Here is a 20,941-nt window from a genome sequence, read left to right as displayed (position 1 = left end):
GAAGTTTTAGGTTCTGTCTCCCTTGTCAACAATGTTCCCTCCGTAGAAGTTTTAGGTTCTGTCTCCCTTGTCAACAATGTTCCCTCCGTAGAAGCAGCAGACTTGTGTCTCCCTTGTCAACAATGTTCCCTCCGTAGAAGTTTTAGGTTCTGTTTCCCTTGTCAACAATGTTCCCTCCGTAGAAGTTTTAGGTTCTGTCTCCCTTGTCAACAATGTTCCCTCCGTAGAAGCAGCAGACTTGCAACTCTTTTTAAAAATTATTTTGCAGTGATTTAAGATGTCAGTGATGAAGTCAAAATTCATCTTCTATCTATTTTTGAACATTCTATCATATGGTTGTTACATGTAAACTATATATCTATATAGGGTGTATATACATGTATATACACTGTACATACATGTATATAAATATATATAAACACATGTATATACATGTGTTTATATATATGGTTTACTAGCTTTATTCTACATAAAATAAAAACACTATAATTATGTTCTATAACCTGAAACTGATGAATCATAGAAAATAAAGCAAGAAAGCTGCAGTCATTGTGAACATGGTGATTGATACAGTCATACTGTGACATATGAGCTCGAACATTTGACTAACCAGGGTAAAAATAGTGGTTAATCCCTGGCTGGATCCAAATTTAGGTATTTTCTAATCTGAATTTCAAGCACCCTGAACAGGAGCCGCCACTGCAGTTTTGTGCAGAGTACCATATCCGTTTTTATTTCATTTTGATTGATTGTGTAATTAAGTTACATAATAATCATTTTATAGAATAATTAATTATAAGTCACATTATAGCACGTTCAATGTGTGAATGCTAGGTACCTCAAACCTAAAAAAATACTCATCTGCCTGTGTTTTTTTTTTCTAGCCAGCTCAATCCTGTATTTGTCAGTCAGCCTCTGATAGTATATGATTATGAGAGCCGAGTCGAAGGCATACCCCATCGGAAAGAGACCTTTCTGGCTCTTTAAAAAGTAGTTTCCAGCTTTTTAGAGTGATGAAGTGTTTGACTTCAATCAATTTTATTAGATTATCTTCTTTACAATCATTTATGTGGGCTATATAAGCCATGTAAAAGCTCAAACTATGCATTTATAACAAGAAAAATGAAGATAAATAAACTTTGAAGTGCCATGTTTTGACCTTGACCTTTGTAATAAATCAACAAACTGACTCAATTTAGTGTTACACTGACGCATTCAGTGTAAAAGAAGACAACTCTTTAATATTTACTGAGCCTAAAGTCTGAAAATTTATTTAGTAGTGGAAATGGTAGGATATGAATACTGGATATGAATTCTACACCATCGAATCGATCTAGGGACAGGAAGAAATTACCACTGAAGATGGTTGACAACAGAAATGAAAGATAAACTGCCTTGGCCCACTGCCTAGGTTAACAATAGTTTTTATCATTGATCATTACGTCATGCTCAGAAAGGCCTTAGTTTTTATCATTGATCATTACGTCATGCTCAGAAAGGCCTTAGTTTCTATCATTGATCATTACGTCATGCTCAATAAGGCCTTAGTTTTTATCATTGATCATTACGTCATGCTCAGAAAGGCCTTAGTTGTTATCATTGATCATTACGTCATGCTCAATAAGGCTTTAGTTGTTATCATTGATCATTACGTCATGCTCAATAAGGCCTGGTAGTGAAAACTCAAACATTTGTCACAAGTTCTTGCGAGTAGCTATAATTATCACCTTAATTTGTAAGTCTGCATAGTTCTTCAACGCGCAGTCAGTGTCTATGCATCATTATGTTTACCAGGTTATAGAAATTTCTGCTGCTAGCGATATATTTGAGGAGGTGAGTGACAGCCCGACTTCTCCAAAAACTCTGGCTAGCAATGGAGTCAATGAAAACTCGTTGGACATAACAAGCAAACCCAACCTCAACACGGCCAAAGTGAGTCGTAGATTGGAGTGGCAGGGCATTTCATATCTGCTCACTGAACATAGCTTCGATAGTGGATGCCAATAGATATACCGTACTTTCCGGACTATTAACCGCAACCCTTTCTTTCACCATTAAAGGCGCATTAACCGGAGATTCCGGTTAATGCGCCTTTAAGAAAAAACCTAGCGGTGAAAGAAAAAACTACAGAATAGCTGCAGCCTCTAAATAAGCCACATGGCTCAAAACATCGGAAAAAAGTAGCAGCTAATAGTCCGAAAAGTACGGTACATATATCTCTGCACATGTACATCAGTCATGACTTGGATTAGCCACTCTTACCTGAATGAGAGTCATTCAAACAAGGTTATACTATTACTGTTATATTAGCTCTTAGTGAGATATTGTGAAGTATTTAAGACAGTGACAAATGGTGTCAAATTGTCTATAATTCACTTCTATTTTTCTTCCAGCCAGCGAAGCTCTATAGACTGAAGTCGGCGCCTTCCTTGTCAAATCATTCATTTAAAGTGGTAAAGGCTTGTGATATTTCTTTTCCTATGGCAAAGTGTTAACCCGCTATCTCTATTGTACTATTGATAGACAGAGACCTGGCTATATACTGCAGTGGCACTTAATATATTTAGGACAACTGCTTTTGTGCTACTGTATGTTTGTTCAAACAACTTGTTGGATCGAGAGTTGACGCACTGTGCCATGACGATTTAAAATGCAAACATTTTGAGATGAATGAAGCAGCAGCTATTTATGATCATCATAGCAAATTGTGACAAGTACAATATTTTCCTTTTCGAGTAGGTGTTTTATCCTAAAACAACATAAACGACTGTTCAGATTTCCCTTTCACAAAAATATAGTAAACACTCTGCCCCTGTAAGGATTGAGTGAATCTGAGACAACATCAGAGATATATTGGACACTAGATAGCAGAAGAGAGAGAGGGAACATTACATGCATAAACAACGCGATAATATTTAATGTGGCAACAAGAATTCTAAGTTAGGCTGGTCTATTTTAGGTAAATTTCAAGTTAGGTTGGTTTATTGTAGGAAAATTCTAAGTTAGACTGGTCTATTCTAGGTAAAAGTTAGGTCGGTCTATTGTAGGTAGATTCTAAGTTAGGTTGGTCTATTGTGGGTAAATTTTAAGTTAGGTTGGTTTATTGTAGGTAAATTCTAAGTTAGGTTGGTTTATTGTGGGTAACTTTTAAGTTAGGTTGGTTTATTGTAGGTAAATTCTAAGTTAGGTTGGTTTATTGTGGGTAAATTCTAAGTTAGGTTGGTTTATTGTAGGTAAATTCTAAGTGAGGTTGACCTATTGTAGGTAAATTTCAAGTTAGGTTGGTCTATTGGAGGTAGATTCTAAGTTGGACTGGTCTATTGTAGGTAAATTCTAAGTTAGGGTGGTCTATTGTGGGTAAATTTTAAGTTAGGTTGATTTATTGTAGGTAAATTCTAAGTTAGGTTGGTTTATTGTGGGTAAGTTCTATGTTAGGTTGGTTTATTGTGGGTAAATTCTAAGTGAGGTTGACCTATTGTAGGTAAATTTCAAGTTAGGTTGGTCTATTGTAGGTAAATTCTAAGTTAGATTGGTCTATTGCAGGTAAATTCTAAGTTAGGTTGGTCTATTGTGGGTAAATTTTAAGTTAGACTGGTCCATTGTAGGTAAATTCTAAGTTAGGTTGGTTTATTGTGGGTAAATTCTATGTGAGGTTGGTCTATTGTAGGTAAATTCTAAGTTAGACTGGTTTATTGTAGGTAAATTCTAAGTTAGGTTGGTCTATTGTGGGTAAATTTTAAGTTAGACTGGTCTATTGTGGGTAAATTCTAAGTTAGGTTGGTCTATTGTGGGTAAATTCTAAGTTAGGTTGGTTTATTGTGGGTAAATTCTAAGTGAGGTTGGTTTATTGTAGGCAAATTCTACGTTAGACTGGTCTATTATAGGTAAATTCTAAGTTAGGTTGGTTTATTGTAGGTAAATTCTAAGTTAGGTTGGTCTATTGTGGGGATTTTTAAACCTTTGAGAAACATTTCTGCTCCTAGATTTGTGAATATAACTCTACTATTTACCACTGCGCTGTTGGCTTCATAGAGATAATCCATGTAAGCAGTTTTTGTGAACCTCTTTTATTTGGTTGACTTGACCGGTTATGACCGGTTATTGTTCCTATCAGCTTGTTTCTTTGGGTTTTGTTTCTTTTTGCAGCCAGTTCAATCTTTAGCTTTCTGTAGCGAGCTATCAGTCATACGCTGAAGAGTGCTAGCTGTTAGTATATATAGTCACTCGCTGCTTCAATTCCTGCAACTCTATCGTCTGCAGGGTCTACTTTCGCCCGCATTGGTGCGGTTTTGACAAGTTTTAAATGGTCTAGACTGTGATTGCATCATCGCTGCCATATGCTTATCACGCGCTGTCTTCTGTTCATAGTCTTTCTACGTTCTTTAAATTGACATCAGTTGTCCAAACGCATTACAGGAGGTGAAGAGTGCGGTGAAAGCAAAGACTGGCTCTCGGAAACATGCTGTCGGATACCAACCGCAGCTGTCACTAGTATTGAAGTGGTGTGACACTACAACACCCCCTATAATCACCTGCATATGTGTTAATTCTTCATATGGCATGTAAGTCGGTAGTTCTAGCTAATCTCATCAGTTTCTTTTCTAACCATACACTATTACGTGTAACGATTGCGGAGTTGTCTTCTATTAGCTCTTTTTCTGACCACTCTGTTGACAGGCTCGCTGCTGGCACGACGAGTAGCATCTTCATAATAGATATCCTGCAGAACAAATGCCTTCTCAATGTTGCTCCGTCAGATTTGTGCAATAATGATGTGGGTCGGCTGGCCACTCCCGGCACACCCAAATCATGGCTACAAAGTGGCTCATCCACGGATCAAGAAAAGATGGGTGATACAGAAAACAACCCAAAAACATTGGAGGTGAGGTGTTTGTGGGGGGCAGCTAATTTTTGTTCTCTCACACTTGATTATTGTACCTCCTCCTCACTTTCTAGTTCACAGCTAGTCTGTAGAGGAGGCTAACAGCTGTACAATATCAACTTCATAGCATCGCATTTACGTAAGTGTTGTATCTAGCACCAAGCAAATGCATAAGTTTGTACTTTAGATGCAACAAACTTATGCATTTATAATGTAAAAAGACATTCGGTATTGATTGAGATTCAGTGGTCGTATTTTTGCAGGGGTTTGAGCGCGTGTAAGTCAAATTGCTATGTCGACATCACTCTGCCTTAGTTAATTACAAGATCGATATTATTAACATTATGTTAAAATAATATACTTTCACACTAAAAATGTAGTGTGACAGCAAAAGTATGCATAACATAAATTTGACACGACATTTTATATACCATTCGGAGACGGACTAAACACGACTGCGCTTGGCATTACAGATGTTCTTATCACGCGGTAACACCAAAAACTCTTAATATGAAATAATAACAGATCGCGCTCCTCATCTGCTGGGTTAAAAAGGCTCGGGGAGATAGGGAATCACAAGTTGATGTTTTTCCTTGAGAGTCAGCCTATTTAAACTCTTTCCTGTCAATAAAAAATAATTAGAGCCAAAACTGAAACAAACTGGAACAGTATACAATTGCTAACTCGGTGACTGGTGAAAATTTGAATTTTTCATTTGATTTGCTAAAAGGTATAAATATTTGCTGATATAAAGGTGAAAGAGTAATAACATTTTCAACCTGGTCTTACTGAGTTTGTACATAGCTTGAGGAATTAAAGTTTAGAGTCCGTGTCTGGTGTAGCCTGTGAACTTGCTCAAAATTATCTTTATTGGCTGGTCTTTGATGATCTACTGTTGTAATCTTGCTCAAACTGTTCATAAACGTTATAAACTGAATCTACACTATGTATTGCTGTGCTATAGACTCATAACAAACATATTGTACATTGTATAATAGTTTCTTAGTTGAAAATGTCATTATATTTATAATGGGACATAGAAGCTATGTCATGTGCATACATGCGGGTATGTCATGCGCATACATGCGGATATGTCATGTGCATACATGCGAGTATGTCATGCGCATACATGCGGGTATGTCATGCGCATACATGCGGGTATGTCATACGCATACATGCGGGTATGTCATGCGCATACATGCGGGTATGTCATATGAATTCATGCGGGTATGTCATGCGCATACATGCGGGTATGTCATATGCATACTTGCAAGTATGTCATGCGCATACATGTGAGTATGTCATCCGCATACATGTGAGTATGTCATCCGCATACATGTGGGTATGTCATGCGCATACATGCGGGTATGTCATACGCAACGTTTCTATTGTGCGGATGGTGCTGATTTGGAATTGTGCATTGAGTAGGCGTGCAGTAAGTGTTTCGATGAACACTTGCATGTGCGGATTAATGCCGGCGTTATGTTAAAAAAATAAGAAATTTTACACTAGAGGTCATAGCGGCGCACTCCTTTATCGCTTAGCGGCACACTTTTAAAATCAGAACTACTGAAGTGTGGAAAATGTTTAAAATGGAATGGCTCGCGCGACTATATCCTGTGCATCATTCGCTGGGGCAGCTACCATCTTTTGTGAGCATGAAACATTCGATAAAAATTTGTCAGTAACCAAACTCATTTGATTTGCGGATTTTTGCTAATTCGATCTTGTGGATGATGAAAATTTGAGGATTAGCTGTGTCATGGAAACCGTGATAATCATTGTATGGTTGCTATAGCAGAATCTCTGTCAAATACTCTAATCTTGTGCGTTTCTTCGCTGCTACATTTACTATAGTTATATTTTTTACACTGATTACAGCCAATCCTTGTGCAGCAATTCCATCTCTTGTTCCCCGTTTCATCATTTCCTGTTTGCGTAATGGCCCAACTCTCTAGGACTTCTCACCATATTTAGTCTGGTATTTAGTTAACAGTGCTAGTTTTGACAATACTATCCCCAGCAGTGCGCAATATTATTATTGTCTCTACTATCATTATTATTATTATTGTCTCTACTATCATTATTATTATTGTCTCTACTATCATTATTGGTGAAGAAAGAAAAGCAATTGAACTTCTTGGGAGTGGAACAAAATAAAAATTGAAGACTATGGAAAAAAAGTTTGTATAAACATTAGTGAGGTAAACACCTCTATTTTCACATTCGACCATATCACATACTGATTATGCTAAGGCCGATGTTTTATCAAATAGACACTGATTTCTTTTTTTAATCAAATATTCCAAAGTCTTTACCGAGAAGAATGGCATGTTTTATTGCCGTTTTACAGTAAAGTTGATGTATTTTCTCTGTCAATTTAATAAACACAGATATGGACTCTTACGCATTTCTATGCATATTTGGTATGCTAAAATTGCATAAAAACTTCCACACAATATTATGTTGTCTCAGTACTTTAAGCAACACGTTTCTGGGAATTGCCTTCTACCAAGATGTCTTTGTGTCATTCTAATCAAGTAGTGTGAGAAGAGTCGGCGAAGAAAGCAAATTTACCAACACACCGCATCTAAGTAAGGTTACAGCCTCTGACGCTGTCAATATTGCTGATTTTCATTCTGACTTATTACGAATCTCACATTGCAACATTTGACTTATCTTGCTGCTTTAAAGCAGTTTAATATTCTAAACTTTTCTAATGTTTTTGAAAAATTGTAGTGCTGTGCTTTAATGAATAATTTTCGAGCAGCATATGCATGAAATTAATGATCAATTTGTCAATATTCTTTTTTTTCTACTCAAAAAGCACTGAATTTGTCACAAATTTTATTAATGTACGTGGTGTTTGGCGCTATACTAGGAAGTTCAAGGAATGCGGGCTTTACTAACAGAAAACGATACATATCTCAGCGAGTATACCAAATCACTCATACAATTAATAATTATACTGTACTCCATTTCTTACAGCATATTATACTGTGTAAGCTAAATATTCATACACTTTCATTCTCATCAACTAGTAATTCTCATCAACTAGTAATTCTCATCAACTAGTAATGCAGCAGAGTTTCACCCTTCCCTCTTAGTATCTTTCGTTAACAGTATTTTGTTTTACAAAGCGGCGAAACTCCCATGGTGACGAGACTTCACAAGTAATATTTGAGCTCGTTTGTGCCACGCCTTCCTCAGAAACGGAAACTGACAAAATGGACTTTCTCAATTTAAACCGAAACCGATCGACGAGCTCTCCATCTCTGCCTCTCTCCGGTCATCTCGAAGGCAAGACGGAAGACCCGCCTTCCGAAGAAGACGAAGAGCCGACCTCGTCTTCTGCGAATAACCCTAAGCCCAAATGGACTCGTAAGCTCACCAATAAAATGGGCAACATGAAAGGCAAATTGTCGCACCTACCACACAAGCATCCACCACATCACAGCAAGTCCCAATCAGCCCTCCCCATTAACACTTCCGCTACAGGATTTTTTGCAGACCAGAAACCTCAAAAAAAGAACAAGATTGGTAAGAACACGGGAGGAACCGAGTTGCTTATTGCTTTAACTGCATTCTAACGATTTTTTGTGTCTTGTAGGGCAACTCCCAGCACTGTAGGCTCTCTATAGGTGAGACACGCATTTTCTGAGTGTGTTACATCAACTCATTTGTTGGCTGGGCATCACTCCGCTCTCGCATGTTTTTCTAACTCTTCCTTCTCTCTTCATTGCCACTGCTAACACTCGAATCCTCATCTTCGTCTAGTAAGGAATTCGATATGTTGTAGGTCTCATCGCAGTCATGTCATCACAGTGATGTCATCGCAGTCATGTCATCGCAATGATGTCATCGCAGTGATGTCATCGCAGTGATGTCATCGCAATGATGTCATCGCAATGATGTCAGTGCAGGGATCTCAGGCGTTTCATAGTTGCTGTATAGGTTCTTGTTTGATGGTCGCCTGTATTAACTAATCTCTTAATTTCAGATGTCTAATGGATGTTCGTCTCCTGGAATCTCGAAGCAAAGGTTTCGCTGGAAGGCTCCAGTTGCTGGTTTGCGGCTCACTAAGACTGCCTCTTTAGATACAGGAGCTGAGGGGGGAGGGCAGTCATCCCCCAACAGCTCTCCTGTCAGTGCTATTGAAATGGCGCAGCAGAGCAGCAGAGGTCTCTTTGAGCTTTGTTTTGAGTTGTTGTTTCCTTTGGGTTGATGTAGGGGTGGACAACTTCTAGCTTTGTCAGAGATTTTATGTTATGGTTCTTTCAAAATAACTTTATCGAGTTAGCCGCAGAATATACACAGGCATGCAAACGGTTTTACGATTTAAGGTAGCGTCATTAATTTTGGAAATTGTTGTTTTTCTAACAAGATGATCAATGCTTTCTGTGCTCGCATTATTCCCTAACGTATCTTTGATGCAAAAGAGAGCATAGAAACTTCTCTATCTCTGACCCCTGCTGATAATTGTTTTTCAACTCACCAAAGTCTCGCAGAAAGCCTACTACTGCCTACCTACCGATTGATATCCCCTATTTAGCGTATTTATTTTAGCAGTTGTCCACCTCTATAACTAACACTCTGTAGTACACCTCTGTAGTTAACATGATTTGCTTTGATATCCGTGTTGTTTGGTTCATTTTGGTTTGCAAGGGATAGCCAGGTAGGCGGTGCTGTAGCGTTATCCTTCTTCCCACACTGTTGCATATAAGAGATAGCCAGGTAGGCGGTGCTGTAGCGTTATCCTTCTTCCCACAATCTTGCATATCCATTTTTGTTTCCCCATCATTTCTTTTGTTTTAAAAAGAATCTTAAGTTGATATTGGTTTTTATCAAGTATGATTTTAATTATCAAAGGTGTATGAACTCTGTCACGATGAATAAATGTGTAGGTGTTGTCGATCAGTGTAGTAAGTGTAGTAATGTAGTAAGTCTCCTTGTTGATCGGTCAAACGTAATTGAGTCTCACTTATTTGTCTGTCGTCTCATTGATTTATCTCTTCCTCGTTATTATGTTTGCTTATTGACTGATTCTTTAATGATCTATGAACTTGTACCAAAACCTTTTTTATTATTATTTTTGGCAAATCCACAAGCTTCACATTTTAAAGATGAACTCGCGCAAAATTTTAGTAAACTTTATCTGAAAGTATCTGTATTTTTTATTATTTGCAATTGTTTTTGATGTTTGAGATGATCTGACTACCAGGATGCTTCAAGATTGAAATCGACAAAACTTGATCACTGTTAAACATTCAGAAAGAAAGTATTTGTGAAAAGACATGACTAGTTAATATAGTTGATATCGACTATATAATCGCATTCAAGTTTGCAGCGTTACGTGTTTTGATTCTCTCTTTATAACTACAGGCGTCATAATAGTTCTTTCGCTAGATCTCAACATTTTAACCGCAATAAGGTTTTGTCGATTGTAATATTTAAACATCCTGACAATCAGATCACCTCAAACATAAAAAACAATCACAAATGACAGAAAAATACCGATACTTTCTGATACAATCTACTAAAATTTTGTGCAATGTCATTAAAATTAATACCATTGCATTTCCAGTTTTGTGGTCGTCTCTCTGTTCAGGATGGTCTGCTATAAGTTGACACGCAGTTGTCAGATGAGTCCTGATTGTATTCTCATTTCTCAGCTCGTCATCAACTGCATCGAGAATCTATACTATAATTGATTATTCATACAGTATAATTTACCAGCTTGCATTTGATATGATGGTGCTGCATATTGCCCTGTAAAGGTTATGCGACAGAGTTGCTTAAACCAGAGCACTGCTTGCCACTGTTGCTTGGGTTTGCCTGTAATTTCTATTAAGTCTTGGAATGCACATATCCTGTATGCACTCTCTTCCTCACTGGAGATTTGTATCTTGCAAGCATTGCCTTCGCTTTTGTGCTTTTCCTTTCCACTTTTGTGTTCATGAAACTTTTGGCTTCCCAAGATATTTTACGGCTAGCGACTGCATGTAGTTTTTTTGATTTAAAGCAATGAGATTGTGTAGTCTGACTGCTGTAGTTTATGCATTTATGCTTTGTTTATATTTCTCAGTCATCTACTCAACATGCTTGGGAATCATACATCTTGTAGACCCACCATTACTTGTCATCTATCATATCAGCAGACCTGTTGTCTTATCTCTCCTCAGTTCTGTCATATGGGCTATCACGTGACCTGTCATCTGGCCTGTCATATGACCTGTCATCACGCTACTATCTGGCCTATCATTTGGTTTCACATCAGGTCTATCATCCAGTCTAACATCAGACCTGCCACCTGGTCTAACGTCAGACCTGTAATTTGGTCTTTCATCAGACCTGCCATATGTTCTAATGTTGAACCAGTCATGCTGCCTATCATCGAACCTGTGATTTGCTCCATTAATTGACTTGTCTACTCGTCCATTGTAAAATCTGTTTTCAGGAATATTGTGTTACCTCACCTGTTATCTACATGTAACTTTGCAATTTATCTTCCAATAGTCTGTGTAGTGTTTGACTAAAAGTTGATGACTGACCCCTTTGACCTTTTGGCAGAGTTTGTAACTTAACGGCTCTTGTGGTGTAATATTTAGTGCAGCCTTCATCTGAATATTTTAGGTAAACTTTGGGGTCAACTAAAAAGTAAATATGATGCTATGAGCTCAAGCTATATCTGATTGGCAAAGGGAGATGTAGTACTAGCCCAAGCTATATCTGATTAGCCCAAGTAATTGAAGTATTTACTAGCTTTTCATTTGCGTGTAGCCAATATTGTTGGCTCTGTTTTCAACTTTGAAAAAGAGGTCTTTAGAAGATGGCTCACTGAGCTGTGTTGAACTCTAAAAACAGTCCTATCCAGGACTGAAGTTTTTGTTTTGCACGAATTAATGAAAGAAAATGAATCAACACTGCATCTCCCTTTGTGTTTATTAAAATCAAAGCGATCCGCTCATGCATGTCTCTGATTTCCCTGGGCTACACCTTTGTCACCTTAACATCTAAATTTATCATCAAAAGTCTCTGAAAGCTTCGGAATTTCATTTAACTTTTCAGTCATGGTTAGTTGAAAATGTTGCTACAGCTAAACTTTTGTATGACGTACGGTTCTTTCCAGTGGTTAAAGAAACGGATCAAATCGAGGCGTGACCCAGGCCCATCTATTTTTTTCTTCTCCGCTTGTTTCTACATCATTTCAATAGAAGACCCACTATTCAGTTTTTGCATCGCTACCAAAAATTATTTCTTGTTTGCAAATTTTAGACAAATTAGATGGTGGGCTGCTCTCAAGGTCAAGGTCACCAAGTACTAGCAGCCTCGATATGTCAGCGGGCTCAGAGGTGCAGTTCCTCACATTCGCTGACACTTATTCAAGAAAACAAAGTGAAGGTAAGACTCCCTATTGATAAGACAAAGTCGTGAGTTTCATGAGTTATCTCAAATATTTCATAAGATCAATCTCCTTCATAATTTTTACAGTATTTAACCCCGCAGATGTTTTTATATTTTTTTAGAAAACCCCGTTTCTCTCGCTTGCATCTTCAAAATATTTTTTAAATTATAACCACTTTTATTTGGTGAAGGATTTGTTTATTAAAGTGTTCTGATCAAGTGTCTTTTCAACTACTCTTCAACGCAGTTTATCTGAAGGTCTCAGATGAACTGCTCTATTCTCATTTAAGCTCTAGTACTACTAGTAGTACTACTAGTAGTACTACTAGTAGTACTTGTAGTAGTACTACTAGTAGTACTACTAGTAGTACTAGTAGTAGTACTACTAGTAGTACTACTAGTAGAAGCTACTAGTAGTACTACTAGTAGAAGCTACTAGTAGTACTACTACTAGAGCTACTAGTAGTACTACTAGTAGTACTGCTAGTAGCTCTAGTACTAGTAGTAGTACTACTACCACTACTACTACTAGTACTACTACTAGTAGTAGTGGTACTACTACTAGTAGTACTGCTAGTAGCTCTATTACTACTAGTAGTACTAGTAGTAGTACTACTAGTAGTAGCTAGTAGCTCTAGTACTATTAGTAGTACTAGTAGTAGTACTACTAGTAGTACTACTAATAGTACTAGAGCTACTAGCAGTACTACTACTAGTACTTGAACTACTAGCAGTACTACTAGCAGTACTACTAGTAGTACTACTAGTAGTACTAGAGCTAGTACTAGTACTCCTATGTAACTGCCATCTCGTTAATTGGTCGTTGTAAATTTACCTGAAGTTGGATAATCCTTTGCTTTTGAATTTTTTCATGATGCTTAGTTAGTTGCCTTGATAAAAGGTAGGAGATGATAGATAGCCTGTGCAGCCTTATGCTTGCAGACATTGCCATGATAGCTCTCGTTTGACACGATGTATGATTGCGCGTGTTTAGGCAAATCGTTGTGGAGCAAAGTGGCTAAGGTGGCTTTAGCGAATACTAAGTCACAAAACAACTCAGAGAGCGCAGGCTCTAGCCTGAGTAAAGCAAATGGTGAGAAAGCATTATTGGCCTGGCTTTGCCCTATATTATAATCCGCATAAGCTATCCTAACCCTCTTGTCTACTCACTACACACATTTACCTTGTCTAGTTAGAAATATTTATGGTGCGAGCGTGGCTTAAGTTACCAAAGGAGATATCGAGTTCTGGCGTTCTTTTGGAGTGTCTTCTGCTCATCTGATCTTCAAAGACTAAGTATTCTACTTTTGTTGCTGTCATCTACTGTCCACGCAGCTTTTCTGTAGCGAGTGAGGGGCTTTTATACGCTAGTCAATCTCGCGCATTCCTGATGGTCACAAATGCGGAAGTTGGTCCTGTGTTTAATGTCATTCTATTTCTTTGTACTTGCAAACATCTGTGTGCCATCCTTGTAATGAATTGTGGTAGTTTTATCAGCATGCCAAATCGATCATACATCCCCTTCTCTTGGATCCTAAGGTAACTTTAAATATTTGAGTTTGTATATTATTGTTTTACATTTGATGACCTTCATCATTTACGGTATACTGCTGAATAATTGAAATGATAATTAGTAATAATAGTAACGATATATATTTTGGTCATTAGTTCATATGATTAGTTCCCGTAGAGCATCTAATAGAGGGTCAACGTTAGTTTTATTGTGAAAAGGATATAACGAGTTTAATGAGGGTCAGACATGAAATAAATAAATATGGTCTAATAAACATTTTTATTTTAGACATCTTTCATCATATTCTAAATGAATTTGATACTTTTAGTATTTTTCAAAAGAGGTGGCTGACGTCTCATGGTAGCCTGCGATTGGCTGACGTCTCATGGTAGCCTGTGATTGGCTGACGTCTCATGGTAGCCTGCGATTGGCTGACGTCTCATGGTAGCCTGCGATTGGCTGACGTCTCATGGTAGCCTGCGATTGGCTGACGTCTCATGGTAGCCTGCGATTGGCTGACGTCTCATGGTAGCCTGCGATTGGCTGACGTCTTCTGGTAGCCTGCGATTGGCTGACGTCTCATGGTAGCCTGCGATTGGCTGACGTCTCATGGTAGCCTGCGATTGGCTGACGTCTCATGGTAGCCTGCGATTGGCTGACGTCTCATGGTAGCCTGCGATTGGCTGACGTCTCCTGGTAGCCTGCGATTGGCTGACGTCTCATGGTAGCCTGCGATTGGCTGACGTCTCATGGTAGCCTGCGATTGGCTGACGTCTCATGGTAGCCTGCGATTGGCTGACGTCTCCTGGTAGCCTGCGATTGCGCACTCGTGTATCATAATAGCTTTAAATTTTTCGCATTTTTCAAAAAGATATTGGATGGTAAGATGGCCAAGCAGCAGCGGTGAATATCTTTGTGACTGATTGTTGGATGGTGACTTGTTCTTGTAAATAAAGATGGATTTTGTATTTGTTCTACTGTTAATGGCCTGATACTGTCTTCCTGCTTGGATGTCATCTCTCTTGCAAGTTGTGTACAGCTGCACTTATAGCCGCAATTTTAGAAAAACATTTTTAGATCTTTTTAACCTTTGCCTACTTGATACGGAGGTACTTGAATAGCGGGGGTACTTGGTACGGAGGTACTTGAATAGCGGAGGTACTTGGTACGGAGGTACTTGAATAGCGGAGGTATTTGGTACGGAGGTACTTGAATAGCGGAGGTACTTGATACGGAGGTACTTGAATAGCGGAGGTACTTGGTACGGAGGTACTTGAATAGCAGAGGTACTTGGTACGGAGGTACTTGAATAGCGGAGGTACTTGGTACGGAGGTACTTGAATAGCGGAGGTACTTGGTACGGAGGTACTTGAATAGCGGAGGTACTTGGTACAGAGGTACTTGAATAGCGGAGGTACTTGGTACGGAGGTACTTGGTACGAAGGTACTTGGTAAGGACATACTTTAAAGAGGTACTTTAATAGCCTCCTTATGCAAAGCATGAGCTCATTTCTTTGCTGAATTTGTTACTCTATAACTACAGATTTTATGGCTAATCGATTGACTGCTAGAATGGCTGCACTGACAAGGCTAGCTTCTTGCTATGACTTCTAATCAATACACACTCACTGATTAAGATTTTGTCACGTTTTGAGGCTGGAGAGCATTCTTTACTATATGTAGAATGTGTAAAAGTTTTTTAATTCACAAAGTAAATAATGCCTCAAGTTTTCTTTATAATAATCTGCATGGGAGTTGTCTTCTTTTTTACATTTTTACATGGCAGCTTCAAGAATTTCTCATAAGCCTTTAGGAATTTAAGATCTGTGTATTATTGCTGCTACATAAAACACTAGTAGTTGATGCGAATTTTCATGGTAGACCAGCCAGTTGCAAAATTAGTTTGTGACCTACTTAAAGTTGATTTCAGGAAAATGCACCATGTAATTCCAACTACTATTCGGACATTATCAACTTTTTAAGCTTGGCTTTTTAAGACTGTTTACCAAATAGCTCAATTTTAGCTAGTCCACCAAATCAGCAATTTTTTACTAAATTGTCTATGATAATATCATAGAAAAAATTGATGTGTTCTACGATAGCCTAAATTCTGTAAGGAAGTTTGTTAAATTGTTGCCATGATGTATCATATGTGGCTAATAATATATGCCTTAGTTTTTAAGTAACTATTTATTTTAGTGAACTTGTATTTTTAGAAATATATATAATTTTTCAAAAATGTCTTGCAACAATAGTTTTTAACTCATAAATGACTAACAAGAAACAAAATTGAAAATATCTTATCAGTACATTTTATGGCAACATATGAAAGGCTCAACGTTGAACATGTTAACTATTTTCGTGATGGGAGAGATTGGATTTGATTTGATCTTGTCACATTTGAGTGAATTCCTCTTATTTTCTTTGCACCTGTAAATAAAAGTTTATTTGCTTCTTTACTCATCTCTGTTGAATGATCAATCTGGGAGAGGCCTTCAACAGAAATATACCTTTATTACCCACCTGTGAGATCACCATTTTGGATGATCAATGCTGTAAATATTTTCCACTTCAGTTTAGAAGGCCAACTTTACAATTGGTTTTGAGAAAATTCGTATTCATCAAGATGCTGTTGGGTCACTTGAGGCCAGTTATAGCCGCTGTTATCTTCTCTCACTTCATTTCTGTCATCTTGCCCATCATAAGACCTTTCATTTATGCTTTGATTATGATTTTCCAAGTCATTACCATAAAAGGTTTCAAAGTTGTTCGCCTTGTAGACCCACCGTTACTTGTCATCTATCATATCAGCAGACTGTCATCTTATCTCTCCTCATTCATGTCATATGGCCTATCATGTGACCTGCCTTCTAACCTTTATTCAAACTTGTCACATGGCCTATAACTTTTTCGTCATCTTGCCTATCAGAATGCCTGTATTGTATCAGACATCACTAGACCTGTCATCTGCTTCACCATCAGACCTGTCATCTGCTTCATCATCAGACCATTCTTCTGCTTCATCATCAGACCTGTCATCTGCTTCATCATCAGACCATTCCTCTGCTCTGTCATGAGACCTGTCATCAGCGTCATTTTCAGACCTGTCATCTGCTTCATCATCAGACCTGTCATCTACTTTTATCATCAGACCTGTCATTTACTCTATCGCCAGACCTGTCATTTACTTCATTACCAGACCTGTCATCTGCTTCATCATCAGACCTGTCATCTGCTTCATCAACAGACCTGTCATTTACTCTATCGCCAGATCTGTCCTTACTTCATCATCAGACCTGTCATTTACTCAATCGCCAGACATGACTGACTTCTGCTTCATCATCAGACCTGTCATCTGCTTCATCATCAGACCTGTCATCTGCTCTATCATTCAACTTGTCATTTGACCTATTGGTTGATTACCAGTTCTGAAGTTCGTTCCTGCCAAACATCTAAAAAAGTGTTGTCTGCTCAAAATTTTAACATGTGATATTAAAACACAAGAAACTCCATATACGAATCTCATTGTAAAAGATCTACTTCTGCCCTTTTATAAAAGAGAAATCGAATTTCAGAAAGGTTGCATTGCCGATACTGGTGATTACCTCTAGGGACTTGAAGATCTCTGTGAAGATAACACAGTTCCACACACTACTTTGAGCTATCTTAGTGTCAATGTGCATTTCCAATAGCGACTTACAACTTTAAATTTTGCGTTTGATTTTTCTGTTGAAGTACTTTTTGAGATCAATGTAATTGGTATCATCTTTTTGAAATAGCAGGGTCTGTTTATCTGACAGTTGTCACCCTGACCAACATATTGCTTGGGAGGCTGCTTATCTCTTCTCCGTTGCTTGTGTGGATTTTGACACTGACTGTCATAAACACAGAAATTCTAATCGTATCAGCTTGCAGTACGGGTCGGGTCGGGTTGTTAGTCAGTGATAGCACACTAGTATGATGTGTATTAGGTCGAAGGTGACACTTTCAGCCTAGGCACCCTATTGGTTAAAAACTTTCCACTCGTATCGACTGTCGCTCATTGTCATCTCATAGTTCTATTAAGGTCCCTTTCATAGTACTTTTTATTGCGTCCGTGTTAGTATATAGCAAAGTACATGCCCATCAACTGTATCCTTGGTTGTACCATATAGATGCTTGTTCCCCATATTTTGTATTAGCTAAATGTTGAGAGGCAAGACAAGTCGTTTTTTCTGTTGCCTCTCTTAGCATCAGGCTCAAATGGTTTTGTAAGCATGATTGATTTAGCAGTAGTTTGTAACCTCCTAGAATTTTATTAGCGCCCAAGCAACTTGTGCATATTCATATAGTCTATACAGCCAAATTCAATCGTCACTGAACAATTGATTTAGCACTGCTACATATTTGCTTCTGTATACCATGTTTTGGTATGTTTCAGTTTTCAAACTGATGTGCTGCTGACATAAATCTAAATCACATCTATAACATCTGTCATGTTATAGATACAACATCGGGCCTCTGGATCGGTACAAATTCAGGCACTCTCATAGCCCTCGATATCATTCCCTGCATATCAGAAAGGTCCAGCAAACCAGCCATGATTGCCCACTCAGGTGAGAGCTGGACTATAGCTTTGTGAAAAGACCAGAGTAACATCTTCATCTGCGCTCTTTATACATATAGTGTCAAAAAAGTATACGTAACTTATATACTTTTGTATTTACTCATCGTATAAAACTGAAAACTTTCCTTGAGACTTTGTGTTCAAATCAGTGGCTCATCTTATAGGCCGAGTTAACAGATACAAAAAATTATATACTCAAAACAGCGCGTAGACACTTTACTATTTCTGGCAAAAACAAACAATAGAGGTGTGTAGTCACTGCATGCTATGAAGTGAGTGTTTCGGAAAATTATTTAACACCATTTACCATTTTCAACTGAATTTATTCTTACCAAGGACATACTATATTTACTTATTAACTGTTTCCAGCTTGGCGCTTTTTGCTTTGCTTTCACTATAACTTTTAGCCGCCCTTACTAAACAAAATTCAAATTAATTCGACAAGAAAGACCAACCAATGCTGTTTTCGAAAGCGGCCTCTTGCATACTTGGCCATTTAATGGCTGATTGTTTAATGGCCGGAAAAACGTCGTATTCCACTTCATAAGGTGTAAACACGGAGGCAAAAAGGTAGGGACGCCGTAACCCCCCCCCCCTCGTAACCACCAAATAATTGTACATCATTTTCAAACAACCAGTAAAATGAGTTGCATATAAACGGATAAGATGTCTTTTATCATTCAGTCTAAATTTCAATGAATTTCTACCTTTTTGCCACCCCTACATTCAATAATACAGCAAGACGACCCCCATCTACCTTCGGGCTAAAAATGACGATTATCGCTGGGAATGCGAAAAAAGAAGTTACCACTGATCTGGTACAAGTCTTTTTTCCCCTCTTGAGCTTGCGTTAGTTCGACAATCAATTAACCTCCAAGTCCTTGTATTTCAGTGAAGAATATTTGAGGCTATAAAATTTAGACACAGTGGTACTAGCCACTCTTTTACAACATGCTGGTGTCTCAAGCACCCATATTTACACTTGTAGAAGTTCTGGCATCAAACAATGATAGCACAGCCATTTTTTATTAGTCATATTTGGGGGATGAAATGACAGATTCATTATTACAGTAAGTCATGCAGATCTGTGCGTTGCTATTTGAATTGCACGTGTTTGCCTGCAAGTAGTACTGGCCACTGATCGCAGTCAGCGCTTGTATTTAATCAGCAGTTGCATGCTGAATGAAATGTGTGAAATGCTGAAATGTGTGACAGAGAGGTCGGTCGAGTGTCTCCGCACATTTAATAGGTAGTCCCGCAGTTGCATCTTGTGCCCAACATTGGAACATTTTTAAAATTATTAACACGAGCTTGATTCCTGCGCGATGCTTTGTTTTTTTACCCTCCAAACGTGGCCTCAGACAGACGGACAGATGGTGCTCTTATTATAGTAAAGAATATTTAATCAAAATATATATAATTGTATGTCATTAGTTAGATAGTTTTAAGATGGACAAATTTTTAAAATTTTTTTAGTTATTTCCATTTATCTTCCAATCGATATCATTTTTAAGAGTACATGTCTGATTCATTCTCTGTATAACTTACTGTATACAATTATCTGGTAAGAGTCAGAATGCCATCCGTGCAAAAATGTAACATATAATATTATATACTTGTGTGTGTATTCAAGAGGTTTCTTTAGAAGTTGCTGCCTTTAACATTTTATGCCACAGGGTTGTGTGATGAGTTGTGTCCACTTTTTGCTTCATTTATTAACGGCTCATCATGGCGACTATATTTTAAAGAATCATTTGGGGGTGGCTTATGCATAACCCTTTGCATTCAGAGTTTAGCTTGGCTACACCCAAGGTCTGAAAACTTCGAACTAGTGGTTATTTCATTGTTCGAAAGATAAAATTCATAAGCATTCAGATATAGTGTCCATTCGACAAGTTTGAAGAGGGCTTAAGTAATTGAAATGTTAGACTAGCTGATTAGAGATGGGTTACATTGCAGGTACATCATTCCAGCTGAAAGGGACAATCTTGGAGCTGTGCTTTCTCGACTCGAAGGGATTCCTTGTGCCGGTAGAGGCGACTTCTTGGGGAGTCAACAAAGGTTCCGCAGAGAGGAAGGGTAAAGGTTTGTATCACATTACAACAGCCTTGTGGAATTAAAGAAGGCAGGACACTGACAATGTCCATGCTGTTTGCAATAATTGCTACGAGAAAAACTTTATTTTAATCGGGAGTAATTTCCTCTTGAAATAGGTTATAACTGTTCGACATGCGTTCATGCCACCTGTAGTGGGTAACAGTGAGAAAAAGTGGGTTGTTGTCTTTATAGCCATACATCAACTTTGGTAACTTAAAAATTTCTTGTTATGGACAACACGTTACTGTATTGCTTTCTTATTTGAAGTCTTTTTAGAACATTTGTCATGCCTTAACTCTCGTCACCAGATATGAACATACTGTCAATACAATTGTTGGTGCTTTCTTATTCAAACTAATATTATAGTCCTAAGGCTATTGTATAGTCTATTGGCTATTATAGTCATAAGGCTATTGTATAGTCTATTGGCTATTATAGT

At 38.0% G+C, this 20,941-nt stretch overlaps 1 protein-coding gene across 1 annotated transcript in view; it reads left to right on the top strand.

Moving 5' to 3' along the window:
• The window catches only part of LOC137404179 (syntaxin-binding protein 5-like), a 92,901-nt gene that overhangs the window by 47,136 nt on the left and 24,824 nt on the right, over positions 1–20,941 (top strand). Inside the window, exons 14-20 of the mRNA XM_068090338.1 lie at positions 1,795–1,932; positions 4,417–4,562; positions 4,678–4,882; positions 8,023–8,422; positions 12,158–12,283; positions 18,284–18,394; positions 20,365–20,490. Coding sequence (XP_067946439.1) covers positions 1,795–1,932; positions 4,417–4,562; positions 4,678–4,882; positions 8,023–8,422; positions 12,158–12,283; positions 18,284–18,394; positions 20,365–20,490 — 1,252 coding nt within the window. The remainder of the gene's footprint in view (positions 1–1,794; positions 1,933–4,416; positions 4,563–4,677; positions 4,883–8,022; positions 8,423–12,157; positions 12,284–18,283; positions 18,395–20,364; positions 20,491–20,941) is intronic.

This window comes from Watersipora subatra, chromosome 9 (assembly GCF_963576615.1).
Source record: "Watersipora subatra chromosome 9, tzWatSuba1.1, whole genome shotgun sequence".
Lineage (NCBI taxonomy): Eukaryota > Metazoa > Bryozoa > Gymnolaemata > Cheilostomatida > Watersiporidae > Watersipora > Watersipora subatra.
The sequence above is the reverse complement of the archived record's forward strand: the minus strand, read 5'-3'. Positions and strand labels throughout refer to the sequence as shown.